We start from the raw sequence: 22,015 nt of genomic DNA on the forward strand, positions 1-22,015 counted from the left end.
ATAGTTGAAATATGTATAAAATTGTTGCATGTTATTTAATAAATTATTTCTGTGCTTGTTAGTGTTGTGTAATTTTTTATGAACTTAATTTTATTGGTAAAAAAAGGAAATGATTGAAACAACGTTTTTATTCAGTATAAAATTATTTAAATATCAATAATTTAAATGTGTATTAGAAAAATATATTTAATAAATGATTTCTGTGGTTGTCTCGATTAATGAAGTTTGAGTATCTTGTAGAATTTGAAATTCTGTGGATCCGTGGTAATTACGAGTCCAAAATTCACACTCAACGTTGATTTCAACATTTGCTAAAATAAGTAAAATACATGTGAATAAAATTGAAATGTTCAACAATTGCAAAATGAGATAAATACTAACAAGAAATATTTTCCAATATTACGGCTATAGCCGGTCTCACATAGCCTTCATTTTTATCATTATCAAAAAGGTAGCCCGGTATCCCCCTTGATGGAACATACCGAATGTTGTGTATGTTATTTTTGTCATCGGCTGTTTTACCATTACAAGATATCCACACGGTATTGAACTACATAAACAATATAAGTATGTTTCATTACAATTAAGATATATATATAAGATACAAAGTTTGAAGAAAGTATAACCTTCACGGGCTCAATGCTGGTAATGTTATTGATATATTCTACTAAATCTGCAGGCATACTTTCAGGTAGTTCTGTCACATTGGAATAGAACTCTGGTATCCAATTTCTGTTTTTGTATAGCTTGAGAAAAATACACGGCGAGTCTGTGTCATAGTTGTAGTTGAATTCGGGTGTACACGGAATCCACCATCCAACGTCGATATCACAAACTTTTCTCTTTGGCACTGGTTCATAATAGTCGCACGAAACTGTAGATGTACGTCTACCCGGTGTTAAATAAGGCAATCTATAAACTGTCCATTATAATTGTGTTAAAATATATAAACTCTTTTGTGATGCAACTTGAGATAATATTTACCTCCCGTGAATTGGTCAATTTTTTGCAACCAATTTGATAAGCTTTCGGTGTTCTCTTTGCTGTATATGATCAGTGTGTCGTCATCTGATGATTTGGGATGAAATTCTAAATACATGTGATTCTTTGGTTTCACTAGTTCGACGATATCCTTCCAAAACACAATAGCAACGACGCTTAGAGAAATAAATACAATTATAATTATAGGCCAATATAATTTGTATTTAGCTGCAAAAGAAATGTATGAAATGTAATAACACTGTTGAATTAAATGAAATGAAATGATACCATTGCAGTTGCAACTTTATTGCAAATTGGAGTAACAGATACATGACAGTTATATCATGTGAATTCAAGTCAAAGGACATTTCATTTGAAACAATTTATGTTAATTGGTGTCACATATTTACATAGCAAAAGTTATCTTCTCCAGAGTTTTTATATACGTATGCCTCAATTGCAAGAATTGTTTCTTTCTATTTCTCAAGCAGAACAATGCTAAATTTTAAATCTGTCAACGGATGTATGTATTCAGAATATAAATTTAAAGAGTTACATATATATATATAATTCAAACCTACTGGTACTTAAAAATATTGATTAATTTGCAAATATTCTTATACTTGTGAAGTTTTTTTAAATAATCACATCAATGAAATAGAAATTGATACACACATAAAATTGGTTTAAAAATATATATTTTTATAGGCCAGGTGTGATAAAAAAATTAACAATGAATGTATGAATGACATAAAGTACATATAACAAACAATTCAGTTAAATTTTTAGCTGTTTTAATTTCTGAAATTATTTTTAAATTTTCTTTTGGATTAAAATTGGAGTTTCATGAATCTTTATTATATAATATACATACATATGTACATAATAACAATAATGCCAAGTAATAAACACGCAAATTTTAGTAATAGTAGACAACAGCAACAACAATATTTACTGTTATCAAAAATTTTATTTTTGTATTTTTATGTAATTCATTAAATATTTTATATTTCTTAGTCTGCATTGATGAAAGCAAAAATCATAAGAAACTCTACAATATCAAAGAAAAATCTACTTAATTTATTTTATCATTCATTAAACAAAAATGATGTTGGATGTCCGATGTATAAGAATTTTGATTTTACCAACATATTTTCATTTAAATACATTCTAATAAACTTACTGAATAGATAATGTACTCTAGACTGGCGTTTAGACTCCTTCATGATGGGTTAACTTTTTTTAATGACTCAATAAAGAATCGCATGTCTTATTTCGACAACGGCACCGAGCTTACTAAACGCGAAATAAAACGGCAACTCGGCAAACTAGGTTAAATTAACCTATATCAAACAAACGTTAAATTGAAAATATCATCTTCTCGTGCGTTTAATTGACTGATTCAATGGCGAAAACGTTTCGCTACTTTATTAATTAATCAGCGAAATGGTTGTGCGCATAAATTTATTATCACATATTTGTATAAAAAATAAATTCATTATGCTTCAAAGCATTTCCCAATTTAATTTATATCCCTATATTATTATTGATTTTCAAAACATCTAAACCCAAAAGTAATAAATTTTACTTTTATTCAGTTCCGTTGGTGGAAATCTAGTTCTCGGAGTGAATGACGTGAGTGTTTTGATTACATATGTAGTCTATTTCATCACATTCATTAAAATAGAACTTCATTCATAACAACCGCAAATTTTTGGGACAACTAAATGGAAATACTATCCATATTTAACATAGGATTCATCATAATAATATTATGTGTATGTGTAAGTAAATAAATAAAACATTGAAAATATACTCATTCTCTTTATTGAGGCACTTTCCATTTCTTTCTATTTTCATTCACAATAACAATATTTTCACAAATCAAGTTGATTTTTACATTGAAACAGTGACGTAATTACTTGTTTGGGATGTAAAGTGTGAAGTTACCAATTTAATTACATCTCTTTTTTCATTTTATATTATACATTAGGAATATATTTCTTTAAATATGTATATAATTCCAAATTCGATGTCATGTTGGAAACTTACACTAACTACGTACAATAATTGTTCCCAAGTAGTTATGACAATTGCTTAAATTTGAAGTTTATATGCTTTGTAATGTAGCACCAAAGAGATATACATTTTATTTGTACTTAAGACACTTTCACAAGTTCAGGTGCAGACTGGCAACTTTTTAAAGGAATACAATATTGTATTTGAATCAACATTATTTGTATTGTGAGAAATGAGGAGGTCTTGTAGCATTTTACAGCCAGTCATTAACCAGAACTGTTACTTAACATATTTATAGTTTTCGTAATATTGAGATTCAGTGGTGAGAAATACTAATATTCACGATCCAATATAGATTTCTTTAATTATGTAAAATACATGTATATAAAATAAACTCCATTCATCTTCTGAGTAAAAAAAAATCATAATTTTCATAATTCATAATTTTCCTTACAAAATCCCTTGAACATTCATAGTAATGACCATACATTTGAAACATTCTGTCCTTATTTAAATTAATAATCTTGTACTAATATAAAAGTAATACTGTCCTAAAAATAAATTACTGAATTAAATCTCGCAAAATGTGAGAAACTGAAACAACTAAAGTCAACTTTAGACGAATGCTAAGAACATAATACATATACGTATCTATAATGCAATAAACAGATGTGATCTATTTAAAGGAAAATGTGAATTCATCATTATAAACATATTCTTAAAAATAAGCAAATTACTAAAAAAAAGAACACAAATTTAACACTGTAGTTATACAAAAAAATTGCAAATTTATTCAAATACAAATAAATCAAAGCTAAATTTTGATATTTTCGCTTAAATGAGATTTTTTTTAATAAATGTGTATTTTTTGCATAACCACGTTCAACATAACAAACAATTTTTATTTTAATTAAATGAGTTTCATCAAAATTTATAAACAATGCCAGTTGGATTGTTGATTACTCAGCTGGTAAACATTGAATAACAAAAATAATCACTCTGTTAATACTATATAAGAAAACATAGTCACCAATGTATTGCTTATAAGAACAATCGACTTGAAAAGTACAGCAGTTATTAGAAAAATTACATGATAGTGTCTTGAAATTTAAACCAAATTACATATGTAAGTATAAAATATCAAAAAAAAAAAAAGTATATATTTAGATCGACAATTATCACATTATAAATTCAGAAAACAGCGAGATTAAAAAAATGGACAAAATTTTCGAAAAATATAATTAAATTTCAACAACTGCAGTCTTTAGTCATTGACTTTCATATGTTAATTAATATGCAATGACTAGGTAACAAAAATAATTACATATGTAGGTATATATATATATATAGCTTTTTAATCATTATACTGTGACTACTTAACATGGCATTGTATAATCAAATCCCAAAGTTGAATCCTACATCTATGTAAAAAATCTTCATTTTAAAATTTTGGCAGTATCATGTAGATTTAAAAATTTACAACCATATTTAACCTAGACTAATTATTGTTGTTAATTAAAATTACAGTTCTTTCAAATATGAAGGATCATCCATACTTAACAAACATAACAAACATAGAGGAAGATCTACATTTGCTTCAAAGCATCCACTATGATTTTGAGTCATATGTGTCTTCATATTTGAAAATACCTTAACTTTAGAATGAAATCCAACCCACATAAAAAAGACACCACTCATTTTCTTTCGCATGAAAAAATACAATTTAAATTTAAATTTTTATATAGTTGAATATTTTTTCGCTATGTACAAATGTTGCCTTATGTCACTAAAACAATGGAATAATTTGTACAGCTTAATATGTAAAATGGATGGCAATCACAAAATAAATAAGAATCGAAAGCAACGAAGGTTCAATGTTTGATTTTACATATATAACCAGTCCCTTAAATATACAAATGATACGTATATTTGACGAAGATGATATGTATAATATACATTTAAAAAACAGGAGCTGTATAAGTATCCCAAAAATTATATCTCTAGTTAGTCATACATATATTGTTTATGATTTTTCGCATGTCGGAAAGGTGGACCATATAAAAATAAGTTTATACGTTCAAAGAATCAAGCGATTCAATCAATTGAATGATCACTACAAAGGTAAACGCTTGACGATGTTGAGCTCTTTAGTACTTGAATATGAGAAGAGAACTAAAACAGTCCGATGCTAATCAATCATCAGCTCAAAGTGAACGGATCCTAACCGATCATGACGATCGTGCCTGATATTACGAGCCCAAGCCTTGCACTCAATGTTGATCAAGACTCCAGCTGAAAAAAAAAAATATGATTATTATTATGAATTAAACTCTCAATTCAATACACAATACAATTACTTCATATTTACTATTTTTATAAAACTGTTACAATTTCAAAATATTAATCACACATAACCAAAGTTTGGAGTTCTATTAAAAGTTTGGACCTCAAACCAAATATCTCTATCACCAAACCATTAAAATTAATGATTAAATTGATTTTTGATTTATGACTTCCTCGGTCCTCTTTTTACTTTATCTATGTACGTAGTAACAATAGATGAAGTTTTGTGATCATGCGAAAATTCGAACTCGAGATTTTGACTGATTCGAACTCAGAATCGGTCACTGATCACGTTTTCATGATCTAGAAAAAATGTGTGTGTGTGTGTGTGTCTGTGTATTTTGGGGATTTTTTGAACACCGTTAGTCCTATCGAACTGAAACTTAGTATCGGTTACTGAAATTTTTATCAACACGGCGTAAATTTTTTTCAGATTTTTAAGTCGACCAGAAATGGTTCCTCCCCTTATAGGTGTCCTCTTTTTTTTAAGTTTTTTAATTCAATTATCTCCCAAACCACTAACTAAATCGGACTTAAATTTTTTACATGTGATAGAAATAATAATCTTTATAACCTTACATCTTTTAAATATTTTTATCTGAACCGTAAGTAGTACTTTTACTCTAGAGAATCGAGGTTTTTTATGTTTTTCTCACAAACCTTTTGGTTTATTGAACTGAAATTTCATATCTAGAAGTTTAAGCTTAATACCAAGTTATTTATAAAATCTAGTAAGCATCCGTCAACCGGAAGTGGCAGTTTACTCTTGTTCGATTTTTCTTCCACTATTTTTTTCATTAAATTTGACTTGTCATTTTACAATAATTATTGAATTCCATAGTTTCCTTTATAATAAATAGTGCATTTAAAAGAACTTACTTTTAGGTCTTTCCAAATGAATGGCAATAAGTGGACTTAAATAGCCTTCAGAATTTTCATACGGGTAATAATATCCGGGGAATCCTCGTGTGGGATAATATTGAACAGGTCCGATGTTTTCAACATCTGCTGGATTTTCACCTTCACAAGATATCCATATAGTATTTAACTGAAAAGAGAATTAGATATGAAAAAAATATAATATACAAGTAAATATAAAATATTATATTATAATATTCAAATGTGCTTACTTCGGCTGTGACATTTATACTACTAATGTATTGTTTTAAGTCTTTTGGCATTCCTGATGGTAAATCATTTGTTTTATTATAATATTCCGGTATCCATCCATAAATTTTATTAAGTTTAAGGAAGATACAAGGAGCAGACTTGTGATAGTTGAAAAAGTTTTCCCTCGTACATGGTTTCCAACTTTTCACATCGACGTTGCATACTTTACCACTAGGAGGAAGATTGTCATACCGACAAGAATAAATCGTTTCACCCTTACCAGGCGCAGAACCAGGAGTTTCATAAACTAGAAAATGAAAAATTAAACACAATAAAATAAAATGCGACATAATAAATAAATTATGTATTTTGTAATGCATTTATTGGTTTACCATCCAAGAACTTCTCTAATGAATCGATCCAATATTGGTAGTTCTTTTTCTCGTTGTGGTCATTTGAAGCCTTGAACCAAATGAGAGTGCTTTCTGCCTGGTCTTCTGGCGGCAAGGGACGGAAACCGAGTCCTGGATTTACACCGATTATGCTTTCGTCCAGTTGCCATGTTGGTGTTCTAGGATCCAAAGTTTGGAAAAACACCCACATGCATACCGCCACTAGAGCCGCTAGCACACCGTAGAAAATTGTGTAGAAAAGGCATATTTTGGCTGTAAATAAATAAAAAATAAATGTTAAATTATTTACAATTTAATAAAAAAAACTATTAATACTGTTACATATACTAAAATAAGAGGTTAGTAAAGAGCCGCCGGTTAAGTGCAATCGGATTAAGCCGAGGCGCATCCCTGACACTGTGCGACCGTTATAATTGGTTTCGAGGATTATCTGCAAACTAAGTGCAAGTAAGCTAAACAATGGCGTAGTAGCGGCACTCGGTCGCATTCCCGTGGAGTTCTCAGAAGTGACCGATACCATGGGGCTGAGTGTCGTGGGAATACATATCTGAGTACGTGACCATAACAATAGGTAAACAAATCGGAAGTCGAAGATGTACTGAGAGACCTGCCTCTTATAAGGCGGTACTTAGGCGATATCAAGACATTCTGGACTGAGCACTGCCAGTGTGTGTATCTCCTTAATCACCAATAAATGCTGTGACACGACTTTGGCCTTTTACTTGGATCCTCCACCCACCCCTACGCAACAATACTATATATATATAATATCCAAATAGAATTTATTTTAAATTTTATGTATGTAATAAGCAAATTAACCATGTACTTATTGAATTGCAATTTTAATTAAACGTAAAACGAAAACTTTATTTATACCGGTTTACAAATGTCACGGTCAAATAGTAAATAAGTACTAAACGACTCCCAGATTTTCTAATTCTAATCTCTTAGATTATCATTTCAAACAAGTCGTTTCTTTGAATTGTTTATAACTTTCTTAATGCTGAATTAATTATATACAACTGAGATGAAAATAATACAACATGTGACACGGATTTAGACCACGATATTCACTTTGGTGTTTGTAATACAACGAAATAATGTAAGCAGGTAATTTATGCATCACTAGGCAACTGTCAGAAAATAATATTTCCATACGTTATGCATTGTGTCTGAATAGACTAAATATTGCAAATATTAGCCTTTCCGTGGGGACTTACACATATTATGATGTATTGCACCATATTATGATTTTTAAAAATTAAAAATTGATTATATTTAGCAGAGCAATTACAATATTCTTAAAATTTCAGTAAATATCAAAAAAAAAAAAGTATACATACATACATATCTGCACGCTACATGCAGCGTTATCATTAATTTCAAAGGAAAACAAACGTTAAAACCGCAAGAGTAGATTATAACTTCCAGTTACAGTAGATTTGTTAATGTTCGTGTGTATAAATAGCTTTCACAAAAAACATAATAATGTTTTTAATGTATGATATAACAAAATATTAAAGGTGGCATTGTGAAATTAAATGCTTAGGCCAAGGGCCAATTTTGCATCGCTAATAATAACGTATGCTCTTTACAGGATGTCCTGTTTATAATTCGGAACAAATTTTTCAACCTGTATAATAAAACCAAGGCCTTGGTGTTGAAAATGTAAGAAATTTCATATAAAAGTAACGCTTGGTGTTTACTAGTATTTTGCCACAGTTGAGAAACTCATTGGTTTGAAGTGGTGCAATTCAAATTCCATACACGTGAAATATACATATATATTAAATTCCATTTATTACATGCATATATAAAATTGTTCTGTAAAGGAAGAGGTGAGCATCGAGGCAATGGGTAGGTTTTTCCTAGAAGGAATTTATAAATTTGGCGATGAAGTATGTTAGTGGTAAGAGGTACTCTCGTAACGGCCACAACACGAGTCTATGCTATTTAAGACTTTTGAACGAAATGACAAAGTTCGGACTTGATGGTTTGCTAGCCGCAGACTACTACTCCAAGAATAACCAGCCACTCTTGGCAAACGGCTCTGACGAGACGGCCCATGGTGCCAATGTTGTGCCAACGCCAATTTTATAACCGAATCTCGCCGAATGCCAGACCCACCGTACTCCGGAGTGACACGGTTTACGTGTTATCGTCATTGAGGATACCGTGCGACGTCAATACCGGGAACGAATCAAAGACACAAGTCTGCATGCATTTATAGACTGAACTTTACAGCAGTGAATGGAATCATGCGACCAATGACATGATCATCCGGAAGAATCTACACATTCATATGTATATTTATTTGTAAAACGCTAACCTATCATGTAGATTGGAATATAATACATATATTTCAACATTGTTCAATGAGTTCAATAAAAAAATTGTTGAGATTTCATAACTGTTTCAAACAGGTGAGAGTCGGTTGAACAAAAATCCCAAGTAAATTTTAAGCAATTGCATATTATAGTGATCAAAAATTCAAAAGAATGAAAGACGATCTTTTATGTATTGCTTTGATTTCGAAATGAAGATTTTAGTTGATCTCCGAATATATGCAGATATTGTATTTTTATATAATAACTAGTGTTGTGCCCGTTGAAATTTCAACGGGCGGTTTTGGTTTTTTTTTGAAAATTTCAGGGTGTATTATAAGTAAAAACTACCTACCTACCTACATATAAACAATAAAAAAATTCATTTTCAATAAATGCTGATGAGACCATTTTCCTAGAGGAAATATTAGTAGCAAACAGTATATATACAGGTTTTTTCCTGATTCGTTATTATATTCGTACATTTTGTTGGCGGTGTTTTAACTGTGACGTACATATGTCGAATCGAAACGACTATTATACTACGGCAAGCGTTATCGCAGATACACATACACACAGAATAGCGCTATAATACATATGATAAATTAATATTTTAAATATTCAAAATAAAAATGATTGAAATTTCATAAAATTAACTTCAATTTAAATTGCGTTGTGACAAAATTCATAATGTAGTTCATTGAATCTCGCGAAAAGTTGTCGCCTGTCTAAAATGGCCATGTTTTTTTAGTAAAGAATTATGAATGTAGTGTATTTTTATTTATTGTAAAAATTTAACAAAGATTTAGATTTATAAACAAATCTGCGAACTTCAATTCAAAAAAGGTATTGTTTTTTAAATGATAATGTTACTTTTTTATCATAAATTAAAAAAAATGACTTTAATTATAATTACTTAAAATCATGTAAACTTATTTAAAAAAAATACATTTTTTATTTCACATAGAACTTGTTTCGAAGTTCGCCAAACACATTTTTTCTAACAATAATTAATGATACACGTCCCATATGTATGTTATCCATTGAAAACAATCGTTTTTATTTAGAAATACATTTTAGGTTTTACCAACGGGTCGATGAAAGCAACAAAAAATCATGGCAGATGAATCGCTATTTTTTTTTTACTTATATACAATTCAAGATAAATCAAAACCGCCACATAGCTGAAACTTGCTCTGCCAAAGGCAATATGTGCTGCGGCGCAGTCTTGACACACAAAAAAGTTGCAGCAAATCCTCCACGGTCAGCGTTCAACACATTGTGTATGGCTGTCTGTTGGATCACACATCAACGAATAAACTAAAGAAACACTTCTAAGACTAATTGTGCATATATTTATACGTATGTACATTTCAAGTGTTACTTAAAATATCAATAAAGAATCAGAACTTCAACTAAGTAAAAAAAAATAATTGCACTTGGCTTTCATTCCAATGTCCCATTATTGCCACTTTAATCATTAATATTCATTTGACAGGAACGAGCTAAATACTGAGTTCTAAATATTAAATAATTGAAAAATGTACAAAATTTCTAGTACATTTGAATGAATATTTGTTATGTAACGAAATATATTAGTTTCAATAAAAATATTCTCAAATTACCACATAGCATTTAGTAAGCAAATCTAATATTTTCAATATTCTCTAATATTCTCATGGTATTCCGACAGAAATTATAAAATTTTCCATTTGTTTTACTCTTTTCTAAAACTTGCATTTGTTCGATCAACATCAGGCAATTTGGCTATGTGGGTATTAATTTCAATAGAATTATATGAATTTTACACATTTTTGCACCATTTTACATAATACACATACGGTGAAATTATTATAATTATGTACATTGGAATACCTTGGAAATTTACATACATACAAATGTAGTAGGTTTGAGCTTAAGGGTTTTCAAGGCATGACAGATTATTTGTTTGTACATACATACAATAGGGCTTAGCCATGATTTTATTATACAATCGAAGCTAAAGGCCTTGTGTGAGTAAAATATCATTAAATTTATTCAAAAACACTGAATTTCATTACACATGCGACATGCTTAATCGTTCCGTCATATATTTGTATATAAACATCGGCGACCTTCTATTATATTATACAACCTGACTAACGCGATTAAAGAACAGGTCAAACTGTTTAATTTAACATACACATATGGCATTCGAAATTGGATCAAAATTAGCAACTGAAGACGAACGATGCAAATGACAAACCTTTCAGCAGGATTCACCATGGGTCGTACACAGTAAATTTTTCATGTTTGAACACTTGACTGAGGAGTGTTGACGTTTATTCAACACGGTTCGTCTCGTTGGTGAAACTTTGAATATTCAAAGAAGGCAATTATACGGTTGATTATATAGTTTAGTCATCTGGTGACATTTGAAGTTTCTTTCAAATTAATATGGTCTTATAAGACAGACGGTTGCTGAAATCGAACGGGCAAAGTTCAGCGTCAGGAATAAAAATAGCACAATAATAGCATGTGTGCTTTCTTCCATTGTATTTTCCACGTATTGTGTACTCGCATAATGTACAAGTACTCATAAGAATACCTAATTTGTAGGAGGTGCAACCAAACAGATCCAAAATATACATCTATCTCTCTTCAATAGACTAGAATTGAAATCATATATAAATAATTTTGCAATTCAATTGATAAACACGAGTTGAATTTCATTTATTTAATTTAAAATTGTGTTTCAAATGTGCAGTTTTAACTGCGCTGTAATGTTTATCTGATATTGTTTTTTTTAGTTTAACATTACAAACAAACTGCTATTGTTCTTCGGAACAATCGCAAGATTGATACGCTTTTAATTTCCTCTACAGTTTAGGATTTTATGTTGGGTATTTTTCTATTTTAGTTCAGAATTGAACTGGAAAGATTCAGAAGGACAGAGATTAAGTATTCCAGAATTTTAACAGTGACATCAGTTGCCCCACATTTGAAGTATAAATATAGAGCAAGCAGACTGACGTAGTTTCCACTGACGTACTGACCATATCTCCCTTGAGAACTAAATCTATAATGCCTCTAGCAATATAGGATGTTTAAAAATGAACTAAACACAAAATAAATCCTATGAAATATTTGAGAGAAATATATAGACAACAAAACACACATCACCCCAGGAAGAAAATGATGGATTCCATAAAATACGAACGTTGATTAATTAATTTACAGTCATAAAGATGCGTACACAAGGAAAATTATAGATGAGATTAAAATACTGAAAGGTAGGACAGTGTTAATGTGCCAAGTTTCAGTCGAAAATATCAAAAACGTACGTAATCACCAACGGACTCGATCAAGCTTGACATTATTATGAATCTCTTTCTACTCTCGTCATCGTCAGACCATTCAAATTAATCGAGACATCTGCTCTGTAAATTTTAATGTTCCAAAAATGAAAATGATGTGTAGAAACCTATAAGGAAATCTAAAAATATATTTATGCGTTCCATCAAAAAATTGCACGATAAAACACTAGTAGTGATTCTCAACTGAAAACGATTAGTGATTTGACTGGTTTTTATAATTGACCTGGGCAACTAGATTTGAACTGGTTTATAAATATGAAAAAAATATATAGAACTCGGTATAAATTCCAATCGTTCAGGTCAAAATCACAAGTCTATGAATAAAATCGTAATTTTTCCTTAAGATATTATTACAAATACACATTGTGCACATTACCAAGACAATAAGTTTTGAGTCACAGCATTGAGGACTGAATCATCGTGACTATCACACGATACTCACTATAAAGAGACAGTTTATTGCATACAAATATTAAATATGATTTGTTTGAATTTATCAGTCAGTATACATTTGCAATACAGTATACATTTGCAAGTGTCAATATTTGAAAAACACAGATCAAAAATATACACATGTACATATGTGTACTTTGGCATAAACCGCAATAAATTATATTTAAATAGAAAATGAAACTATTTGTGTACATATGCTAAAAAATCAATCAGCCAACTGGTTTTACGAAAGCTGCAAATTACTGCAATATCGATGCATACATAAATATATTCGCTTTGAAATAGCCAACAAAATTTATTTTTATTCCTATAATACAATGACAAAACTATTATATGTATATTATGTAATTCACAAAGTTTGCGCAAATTTCAAAATAATTAAACTAGTGTAAAAAAATAACATAGTAAATGTGCATGCGAGTTTAGATTTTATAGAACCAGCTATCTATCTTCACAAAATTGTTTTCTAATGCCAAGAAACTACAAATAAAAACTATACATATACCTAAAACGAAGTATGTAGGTCCAATCTAACTAATTCCTGGCTGGAGAAAATGGTTTGTATTATCTAGTAAATATTCTTGGAATATACATAAATGTACCATTAGATTAACTCTATTTTAGAATTTGTATTATCTGAACAAAATAGAACTGAGAGTTAGTCATTGAAACTAATTTTACAAATTTTTATTAAAATTATTAATTTTGAGTCAAGAATTGCACACTATTCAAATGTATAGTTTGAAAACCAAACGATAAAAATTGTCACGTACTAATTGTGTAATATGGAAAACCTTCATGGTATATAAAATTTCACATTTTCAATGAAAATTTAAATGAGCCGGTAAATTTGTATTATTTACGTGCTGGCCGGATTTCATAAAAAAGAAAAACATGAATGAAAGTCGAGCAAATAAATACAAAAAACTGGAGACTATGTAGAAAATCGATCAGAAAAACGTTGGTTACTGAACTTTGAGGAAAATCTCATGGTAAAATAATATTTTGCATAATATAAAATAATATATGAATTCATTGCGTCTTATTAACTCACAATCATATCTATCTACCTCGATCAGAAAATCAATTTGTTTATAAACCAACGATCAGTTTGCAATCTCAAAATCCAAACAGATGTTCAGGATAAATCATTCTGACCAGAATTATAAAGCAGACATTCCATTTGCAATAAAATCGAGTTCATTTCTTATCTCCAACATATTTTTACTTTAAACGTGGAACGTTTCTATGGCCGACAGCCAAATAATAGTTTACAACAAAAACGAAAAATGCGTAAAAGTCAAGATACAACGAATTGCAGATGCCGATGCTGCAGTTTAAACTTGAAAAGAAAATTCCTAACACAGTTAAACCGAATACAGAATCGTTGAATCACATCTAGAATTCGGAAAACTATTGTCATTGACGAAACAATAGATGTCAGTGTCATGTTATTAACACATTAACTTCCAACTCGAAACGGGAACTACTATTTCCAATTTAACAGCAGAGTGTTAAACGTCATAATGAGTCAGACTAGAAGAAGTGCACCGACCGAACAAATATATTAATCAGTGGCGGAATTTCCCCTTCCCAAAAAAAAGCATTAGCCCCCTCCCCCTTATGTAGTTAAAAAATTAATAAATTACCTTGATCGTTTTATTTAATTTAAATAACATAAAAATTTATTAAACTAAATGTGAAATAACCATCACAAATAATAGGAAATTTCTACAAAGTATTACATACAATTGTTTTTTAAATGTATTAGTGATCTCCCCTCCCAGTTTCATTACCGGTAATGACCGTCAAAACGCACCCAATATTTGGTGATATGAACACGTGTGAAAGTCGAACAGTAACGTGGGCGAAATTTACACCCACTCTTGTGGGTTAATCAGCGAACCCGCAAACCAACGAATCATTCTGGAATGTGTACTCCAAGGTAGAATACGTCCCTGGAGTTATACAAATGTGTGTACTATATAAAATAAAATAAAAATCTGTAGTTTATTTCAGCCATATGATTCTGTTGAATGGAACCGTTCATTGTTTTGATGTCAAATGTTACTATTTATATTAATATACACAACGCGTTTCAGCAGCCTATGAAATAATCATACAGTTTATAGTAAAGTTTTATTTATTTATATTTTCTTTATTTAAGTATTTTTAACTGTAAAATTTCATGTACTTTTTTTCCTTTTGTCCTTTCTTAATATTTTTAGCACACTCGTAGCTTTGGAGCAATCTGTTAGACGAGTGTGCTTGATTAATTGATGTTGTATAATAAAATAAAATATATTAAATTAATAATATAGTAAAATCTTTTTCTTCCTTTTTTTGAAATGGTCAAAGTTTTTAAATTTTAGGTTTTTTTACAAAAAATATAAGCGATGGGAATTTTATCAGATTTCAATGCAAGGAAAATATTGATTAGTTTTATGTTATCGCTTTACAATACAAATACAAAAGAAAAACATTGTAAAATTAATAATATCAAAAAAAACATTAAAGGAGTGTTTTACAAATGCTGAAATTTGCAATTGAGAATTATAATATAAAAATTCATCGTTGTCAAGTTATTTAAGTCATCGTTGTCAAGTTATTTAAGTCATCGTTGTAAGACAAAAAAAACAAGCAAACTATATTAAAAAACACGATTGGTTTTATCAGTGTTTAAAAAATATATATTATATATAAAAACGGACGCGATGTGTGTTTGTGGGTATTTACATATGTATGTGGCGGCGCGTGAACAAGTATGGAGACATTTAATAAAATAAATACCCGCGAACGAGGCGCACTACCAATCGGCGTGGTGGTAAAACTTTCAACCAATTAGAACAACGACGATAAATTCTGACTAATGGGTGCATTTTTAGCATCCGCTATAGCAGAGCATTGTAACCTGTGCACCGTGGTAATATGTGTTCTCTGAACAGCACTTTGGTCTAATGCGTACGAGTGAGATCGCGTATGAGGGATAAAACCGATGTTAGTTAGTGTTTTGTCCCTATGCATATACGGAATAACTAGCGAATGCCGATGAAGTACATATGTATGTACGTAGCTGACAAACTCTACGAGTCGTAAACAATGTGTGCCGCGAATATCGTGGGGAAGCGGGATAGCGAGGAAGTGGGGGCCTGAGCGTCTGACATGTGCTCCTGATATTGAGTACCTGACTTGGAACGTGTGACGTTAGAGTCAGATGCACTGCTACACACATCCACAAAGACACACACACACAGTCATTCATCATTTCGAACGGGTGAACGGGTTAAAATTCCATTCCGAAAATTACGCAAATCTATATATTTATAACGCATATTTGGTCACACTTCACACTGACTGTCCGATGATTGTTAGTACAGACGTTACACCGACAATGCGCACTTTTTATCAAGTGCGCGAATGCGTGCACCTGGTTACTAGTTAATAAACCGAACAAATTACCTGTGTTGGGAGACGAATGTCTTGTTTATTATCAGTACGTATATAAAAGTCAAGCTAAGAGACATATGTCATTTACATATTTCTCGGAATAACGTTACGGTGTAGGTACGCTTCGTGAATTATGTACGATACAACTTGTTCTTAAATACATACATACTTGGTATGTACTTGCTTATTATGGAGAATTTACACCAAGAAACAAACGCGAACATATGTACCTACGATATAGAAATATTATACAAACGTACGTACATATTTATGTAGAAATATGTTGAAATGAATTTCAAATACAAACTTGATTAATTCAATAGACTTTATAAGTCAAATGGTTCTCCGGTGTAAACGACCCATAGTAAATTTTATTTCCATTCACATTATACAGAGACGTATTTATTCAATTGAAAACGTGCAGGTGCACCGGTTGCACCGAAAAATCCCTAGGGTGGGTATCTTTTATATTGTTCGTTGCACTTGCCATTAAATTAAACACAATTTCTCAAACATTAATACCTAATATAAAACATTCTGAAGTGATATTCAGTATTCTAGTGCAATTTTTATATTATGTAAGCAATTAAGTTTTGTACATGGCAGTCGTATTGCGAAATATAAATACCTTGCACATGCATTCACCGTAATTGCACATTACGAATATAAATAATAAAAAAATTTAGACATGGATGATTTAGATTAGAGTCGAAACAACCCTCCCATTTCGTGCTCTTTTTAGTCAACATAATAAAAAGGTAGGGTCGATATCGACTAGTTTGTCTAGTCATGAAAGTTCTTCTATACCAAGTTTTTAAAAACGCAATTAATTTGTACACCCAAACATTGTATTTTGCTCAATTAAAAATTTCTACAGAATATGTAATTGTTGAAATTATGTCAATTAATATATCCGCAAAATGTAACTGGACGCTTGTGGTAACACAAAATGTGTCAACCGAGGAACACGTGGCACACAACAGGAACATACTTTACCTACAGGGCTGTCGACGTTTGTGATATATGTATTTTTTTTTTTAATATCTTCTTTGATAATTAAATTCTAGCTCCAAAGAACGAGAATCGGGAGCGATTGTACAAAAATTTACATACTAAAATTAGTAGAAATACAACTATACCAACGTTAGACCCAATATTTTGATAGATCAGATTTATTATTACCGGTAATAAAGTTCGATTTTTTTGTTTACTTGAGTATTTTATAAAGCGTTGATCACATTTTCGCCAACTGGATATTGCATTTGGCTCTTACGTCATGTGTTTTTTTGACATTATAATTCTTTTATCAAGTAATGTATTCAATATGTTGATACATACATATGCAGTAATCATCGATGGTTGCATTTCAAATATTTCTTTCATAAATTTTAATTTCAGAACAAATTAATTTTTCGTATATCATCATCATTATCATCTACAGCCATTCATCATCTAGATGAAGACCTCTCCAACGCGTTTCTACTATCAGTTTTGCGCAATTTTTATCCATCTCATAATTTCCTAATTTCGTCTACCCATCTTCCCTATGGTTTTCCTTTTATCCTTTTGTATTTTCTCAGGTACCATTCTAGCACTTCTTTTGTTCACTTTTCGTCCATTCTTCTAACCACGTGGACCACCTATTGCCATTTCAATACTTCACATTATCAACTATATCCCCTATCCTTGTCGTACTTCTCACCCACTTATTCTATACTTATTTCTTATATATGAGCTATATATACTCATTTGCGATATATATATATATATATATATATATATATATATATATATATATATATATATATATATATATATATATATATAAAATATGTTATTCAAATAATTGAACTATCTGGGGAACAATTAAAGTTTAAGATTTTTGAAAAGATACTTGTAACAATAATTAGTTCAACATCTTTGAACTTATTCATACTAGGACAAACAATGTTAGCAACCAACAACAAAAAACTACTTATTTAAACTACTTAACTATATTTTGAAAGTTTTTTTAACTATTTACATATTTATGAATATAAATTTGTATTGTTTATAATTATTTGTTAAACTTTATATGTATTTATGTGTCTTTATATCATTGGATTTTTCGCAAGTTAATGCAAATACGTATTTTATTTATTATTTAACTTGGACAATTGGACAAAATTAAATTTCATAGTCTAAAATAAAGCAAATCCGGACCCTAATTTTTTTTACGAAATATATTTTGGGTCAAATGAAATTTTACAGGCGCAGCTGAAAACCATTCGCCGACTCCATAAATATATATGTGAACGGACAGACGACGCTTAAATATGTATATTATAATAATTTGCCTACGAAATCGTCGAAACCGCGAATCCATTATGTATGTTCAGCGCCAAGTTACAACAGCGACACGCCAATTAAATTTTAACTTTTGCAAACCGTTCAAATGCATAACTACTTTCGAATACATAAACATATTGAAGATTTCACAACCTTTCATAAAGAACAACGAAGTCATTTTATCAACACGAGCACCTACTTATATGACTCACAAGCGTTCACGTTTTCTAACAAAGGGTTAAGTTGTTAAGTGGCAACCCTAATTATATCCTTCGCAACGTTGCATTCAAATTCGCACGAAATGTCTATTAAATATGTGAATAATGATGAACGTATGAGGGAGATGTACTTTTTTTTTTGTACGCACATAAACATCGAATTTGCGCGCGAATACGTAAGCATAGGCGTAACGCGATGACATATTAATTAAATTTAAAAACATATTATAATTAGATAATCTTTATACAGTCGAATGATCGTCTTTAGCACGTGTTTCTAGACGGCTTCAAGGCCTCGGTTTTATTTGCGGACATTTCATTGGACTCGAAATATTCGGGACAAGAATAAATACACACCGTCGAGTATTTATATAACTTTTCGGTTTTGAATTTTTGCGTTTTTTGAGAATGTTCTGTTGTTATATTGTCGGTCGCTATGCACGCACGTGAATCGATTGAAAACAACGCGACACCGGACCGCGCCCACCTCGAGAGCCGCGCCAACAATACCTTTTGAGGTGCAAAAAATGTTGATTTGATACATGAGTTGTTTACGTTTTCACCTGCCACGCCCGTCTTTGACAGTTGGCGTCGTTTTGCAAATGATTCTAAGTTATAATATATGTAATCCACTCTCTGGTAGGGAGAAACTGGCACAAGCGCGAAACCTGTTCTTCCCCGGGTGTCGCAGATACCAGACAGGTACAAGTACAGGTACAGGCAAACGGGACGGGACGCTTACCCCAGCTTGATCCGGAGCGGCCCAAGACTTTGCCGGTGTCTCCGTCGTAGACGAACTTATGGAAGGGCACAGTTTCGGCCTTCCTGAAGGTGAACTGCTCCACCGGGTCGAGTGGCTTCGACATGACTGGCGACCGAAAACCAGCAACGGTCGCTCAGCGCCCCCCCGCGACACCAAACAGCACCGACAGAAGCGAACTGACGACTGGTCGACTACTCGACTACTCGACTACTCGACTACACGACTGTCGACTGCTCGATTGGCAGTTAGTTGGCACTCGGTTGTGGCACACGGACTCCAACCTCCAACTTCCAACCGGCCGGTTCCGAGCTGACGTTGACTCAACGCGATGCTGAGACTCAGCCTTTACCTGGGGTGCTGGTGGTGGGGGAATACGCGTTCTTTTCAAATGTATTGCAGTCCTAAGAACACCTGAATCGATCATACTCTATAGCAGTTCCAAGAGTTGCACTACCATTTATTGACCATTCAAAATAGGCATTGATAGCAGTGGTAGTTTTTATGACGAGTCTTCTTATTATATGAACTTCCAGCGCTGGGTTTCCAAGGATTTCTGGAAACCTGTTGTTGTACGTCTAAAATAAACTTTCGCTTGGCAGCTACGTTCATAGTGAATTTCATATTGGTAATTAAATAGATAAATGCAAGTTAAATAGTAGCTCGATCTTAGATTTCAATGAATTTTGAACGTTCACTTGTTCATGTATTGCTCTTAAAAATAATTACTATATATACATACATAGTTCTAAAAAAATCATAAATAAAGTTAGCACCAACTGAAATAAAATCAGGTTGCCGGGGATATAATTTTTTGAATTATGAAATTAAAAATATTCTGCAAATTTAATCCACACAACTAGGATTATTGGAATATATATCATCATCATCATCATTTACAGCCATTCGCCATCCACTGCTGGATGAAGGCCTCTCCAACACGCTTCCACTCGTCTCTGTTTTGCGCAACACTCATCCATCTCATTCCGCACATTTTTCTAATTTCGTTCACCCATCTTCCTTGCGGTCTTCCTTTTACTCTTTTGCCTTCTCTCGGGTACCATTCAAGCACTTCTTTTGTCCACCTTTCGTCCATCCTCCTAGCTACGTGACCCGCCCATTGCCATTTCAATCTCTTCACTCTATCCACTATGTCCACTACCCTTGTCATGTAGTGGACATAGTGGATAGAGTGAAGAATATATATATATATATATATATATATATATATATATATATATATATATATATATATATATATATATATATATATATATATATATATAATTGAAATGATTTATTGTTTATTATAAAGCATATAATTTTAAATTTTTTTTGGAAGCCGTTGCTATGGAAATTGGATGACAATACAGTCTATATTCGTACATATTATTGCGTAAAGTTAAATTTAAGTACGCTACACTTTTATCATGATGTTATAATGCATAGTCGTAAAATAATTACAAATGTATATTACATTACTAGTAAGAAAATATAACATAAAAGTTAATCTGTGGAAGAACTTTTTAAATTCCTTTCTTCAATCGCAGTACAATAGGGTACGAAGGGCAGCTAATTAAATTATAGACATCTGATTTAGAATGACTTGAATTGTAAGTCTTCGCTAATTGTAAGTGGAGGTTTAAATAATAATGTTTACATATGTATACATATGTACATATTTTATTTTTGTTTTAAAGTAAAAGTAAAACAATAATTTATAAATATGTATGTATATTGGATATTAAGGTTAACAATAAATAATAATTTAAAACAATAATTTATAAATATGTATGTATGTATATTGGATATAAAGGTTGTCTCAAACTTTCACATAGACTCCCTAAAAATATAATTCAGGGAATAAGTTCATTGGGTTGATTCAAATACTTTCAGTATTCAACTTGGCATACTGATTAGTGTTGAAATCGTAAATCTTGAATGAAATATCGGTGCGGTTTGAGGTATACACAAAAACAACCAAAAATAGGTATACGCCGAGTTTCGCCTATTTTTGAATTACTTTCGACCCACTTCTTGTGGACGGATGCTGGTTAAAATACCAATGTTATGAAAAAAGACGCATTTAACCTAACCTGTCCTAACAGTTTCAGGTGTATGAATTTCCTAAAAGATTATTTAGTTATTACTATGAGTTGGACTTGATTGCAAAGATTACACTCATGACAGAAAATGCTCACCCTTTTCATTTGCACCTTTCTATTTAATTTATTAATTTCTCTATTTGTGATTCATCGTCAGG

The 22,015-nt window shown here is 31.2% G+C and overlaps 2 protein-coding genes across 3 annotated transcripts; both read right to left on the reverse strand.

Moving 5' to 3' along the window:
- Positions 1-111: 111 nt before the first annotated feature.
- Positions 112-2,279, reverse strand: LOC143920759 (sodium/potassium-transporting ATPase subunit beta-2-like). 2 transcript variants are annotated; one of them, XM_077443700.1, is made up of 5 exons: positions 2,165-2,279; positions 985-1,209; positions 627-919; positions 382-550; positions 112-311 (listed from the first exon to the last, which is right to left on the reverse strand). In XM_077443700.1, exons 1-5 carry the CDS (start codon positions 2,205-2,207, stop codon positions 187-189), a joined length of 855 nt encoding a protein of 284 aa, XP_077299826.1. In that variant the 5' UTR covers positions 2,208-2,279; the 3' UTR covers positions 112-186. The 2 variants fall into 2 exon arrangements, with proteins under 2 accessions (XP_077299826.1, XP_077299827.1); XM_077443701.1 differs by having other exon boundaries at positions 116-311; positions 985-1,157; positions 2,165-2,261.
- Positions 2,280-2,787: 508 nt separating this feature from the next.
- nrv2 (nervana 2) lies at positions 2,788-20,106 on the reverse strand. Its single transcript, XM_077443703.1, has 5 exons — positions 19,735-20,106; positions 6,846-7,118; positions 6,474-6,760; positions 6,223-6,391; positions 2,788-5,292 (listed from the first exon to the last, which is right to left on the reverse strand). Exons 1-5 carry the CDS (start codon positions 19,856-19,858, stop codon positions 5,189-5,191), a joined length of 957 nt encoding a protein of 318 aa, XP_077299829.1. The 5' UTR covers positions 19,859-20,106; the 3' UTR covers positions 2,788-5,188.
- Positions 20,107-22,015: the final 1,909 nt, after the last annotated feature.

The sequence above is a fragment of the Arctopsyche grandis genome, chromosome 13, assembly GCF_051622035.1.
Source record: "Arctopsyche grandis isolate Sample6627 chromosome 13, ASM5162203v2, whole genome shotgun sequence".
Taxonomy (NCBI): domain Eukaryota; kingdom Metazoa; phylum Arthropoda; class Insecta; order Trichoptera; family Hydropsychidae; genus Arctopsyche; species Arctopsyche grandis.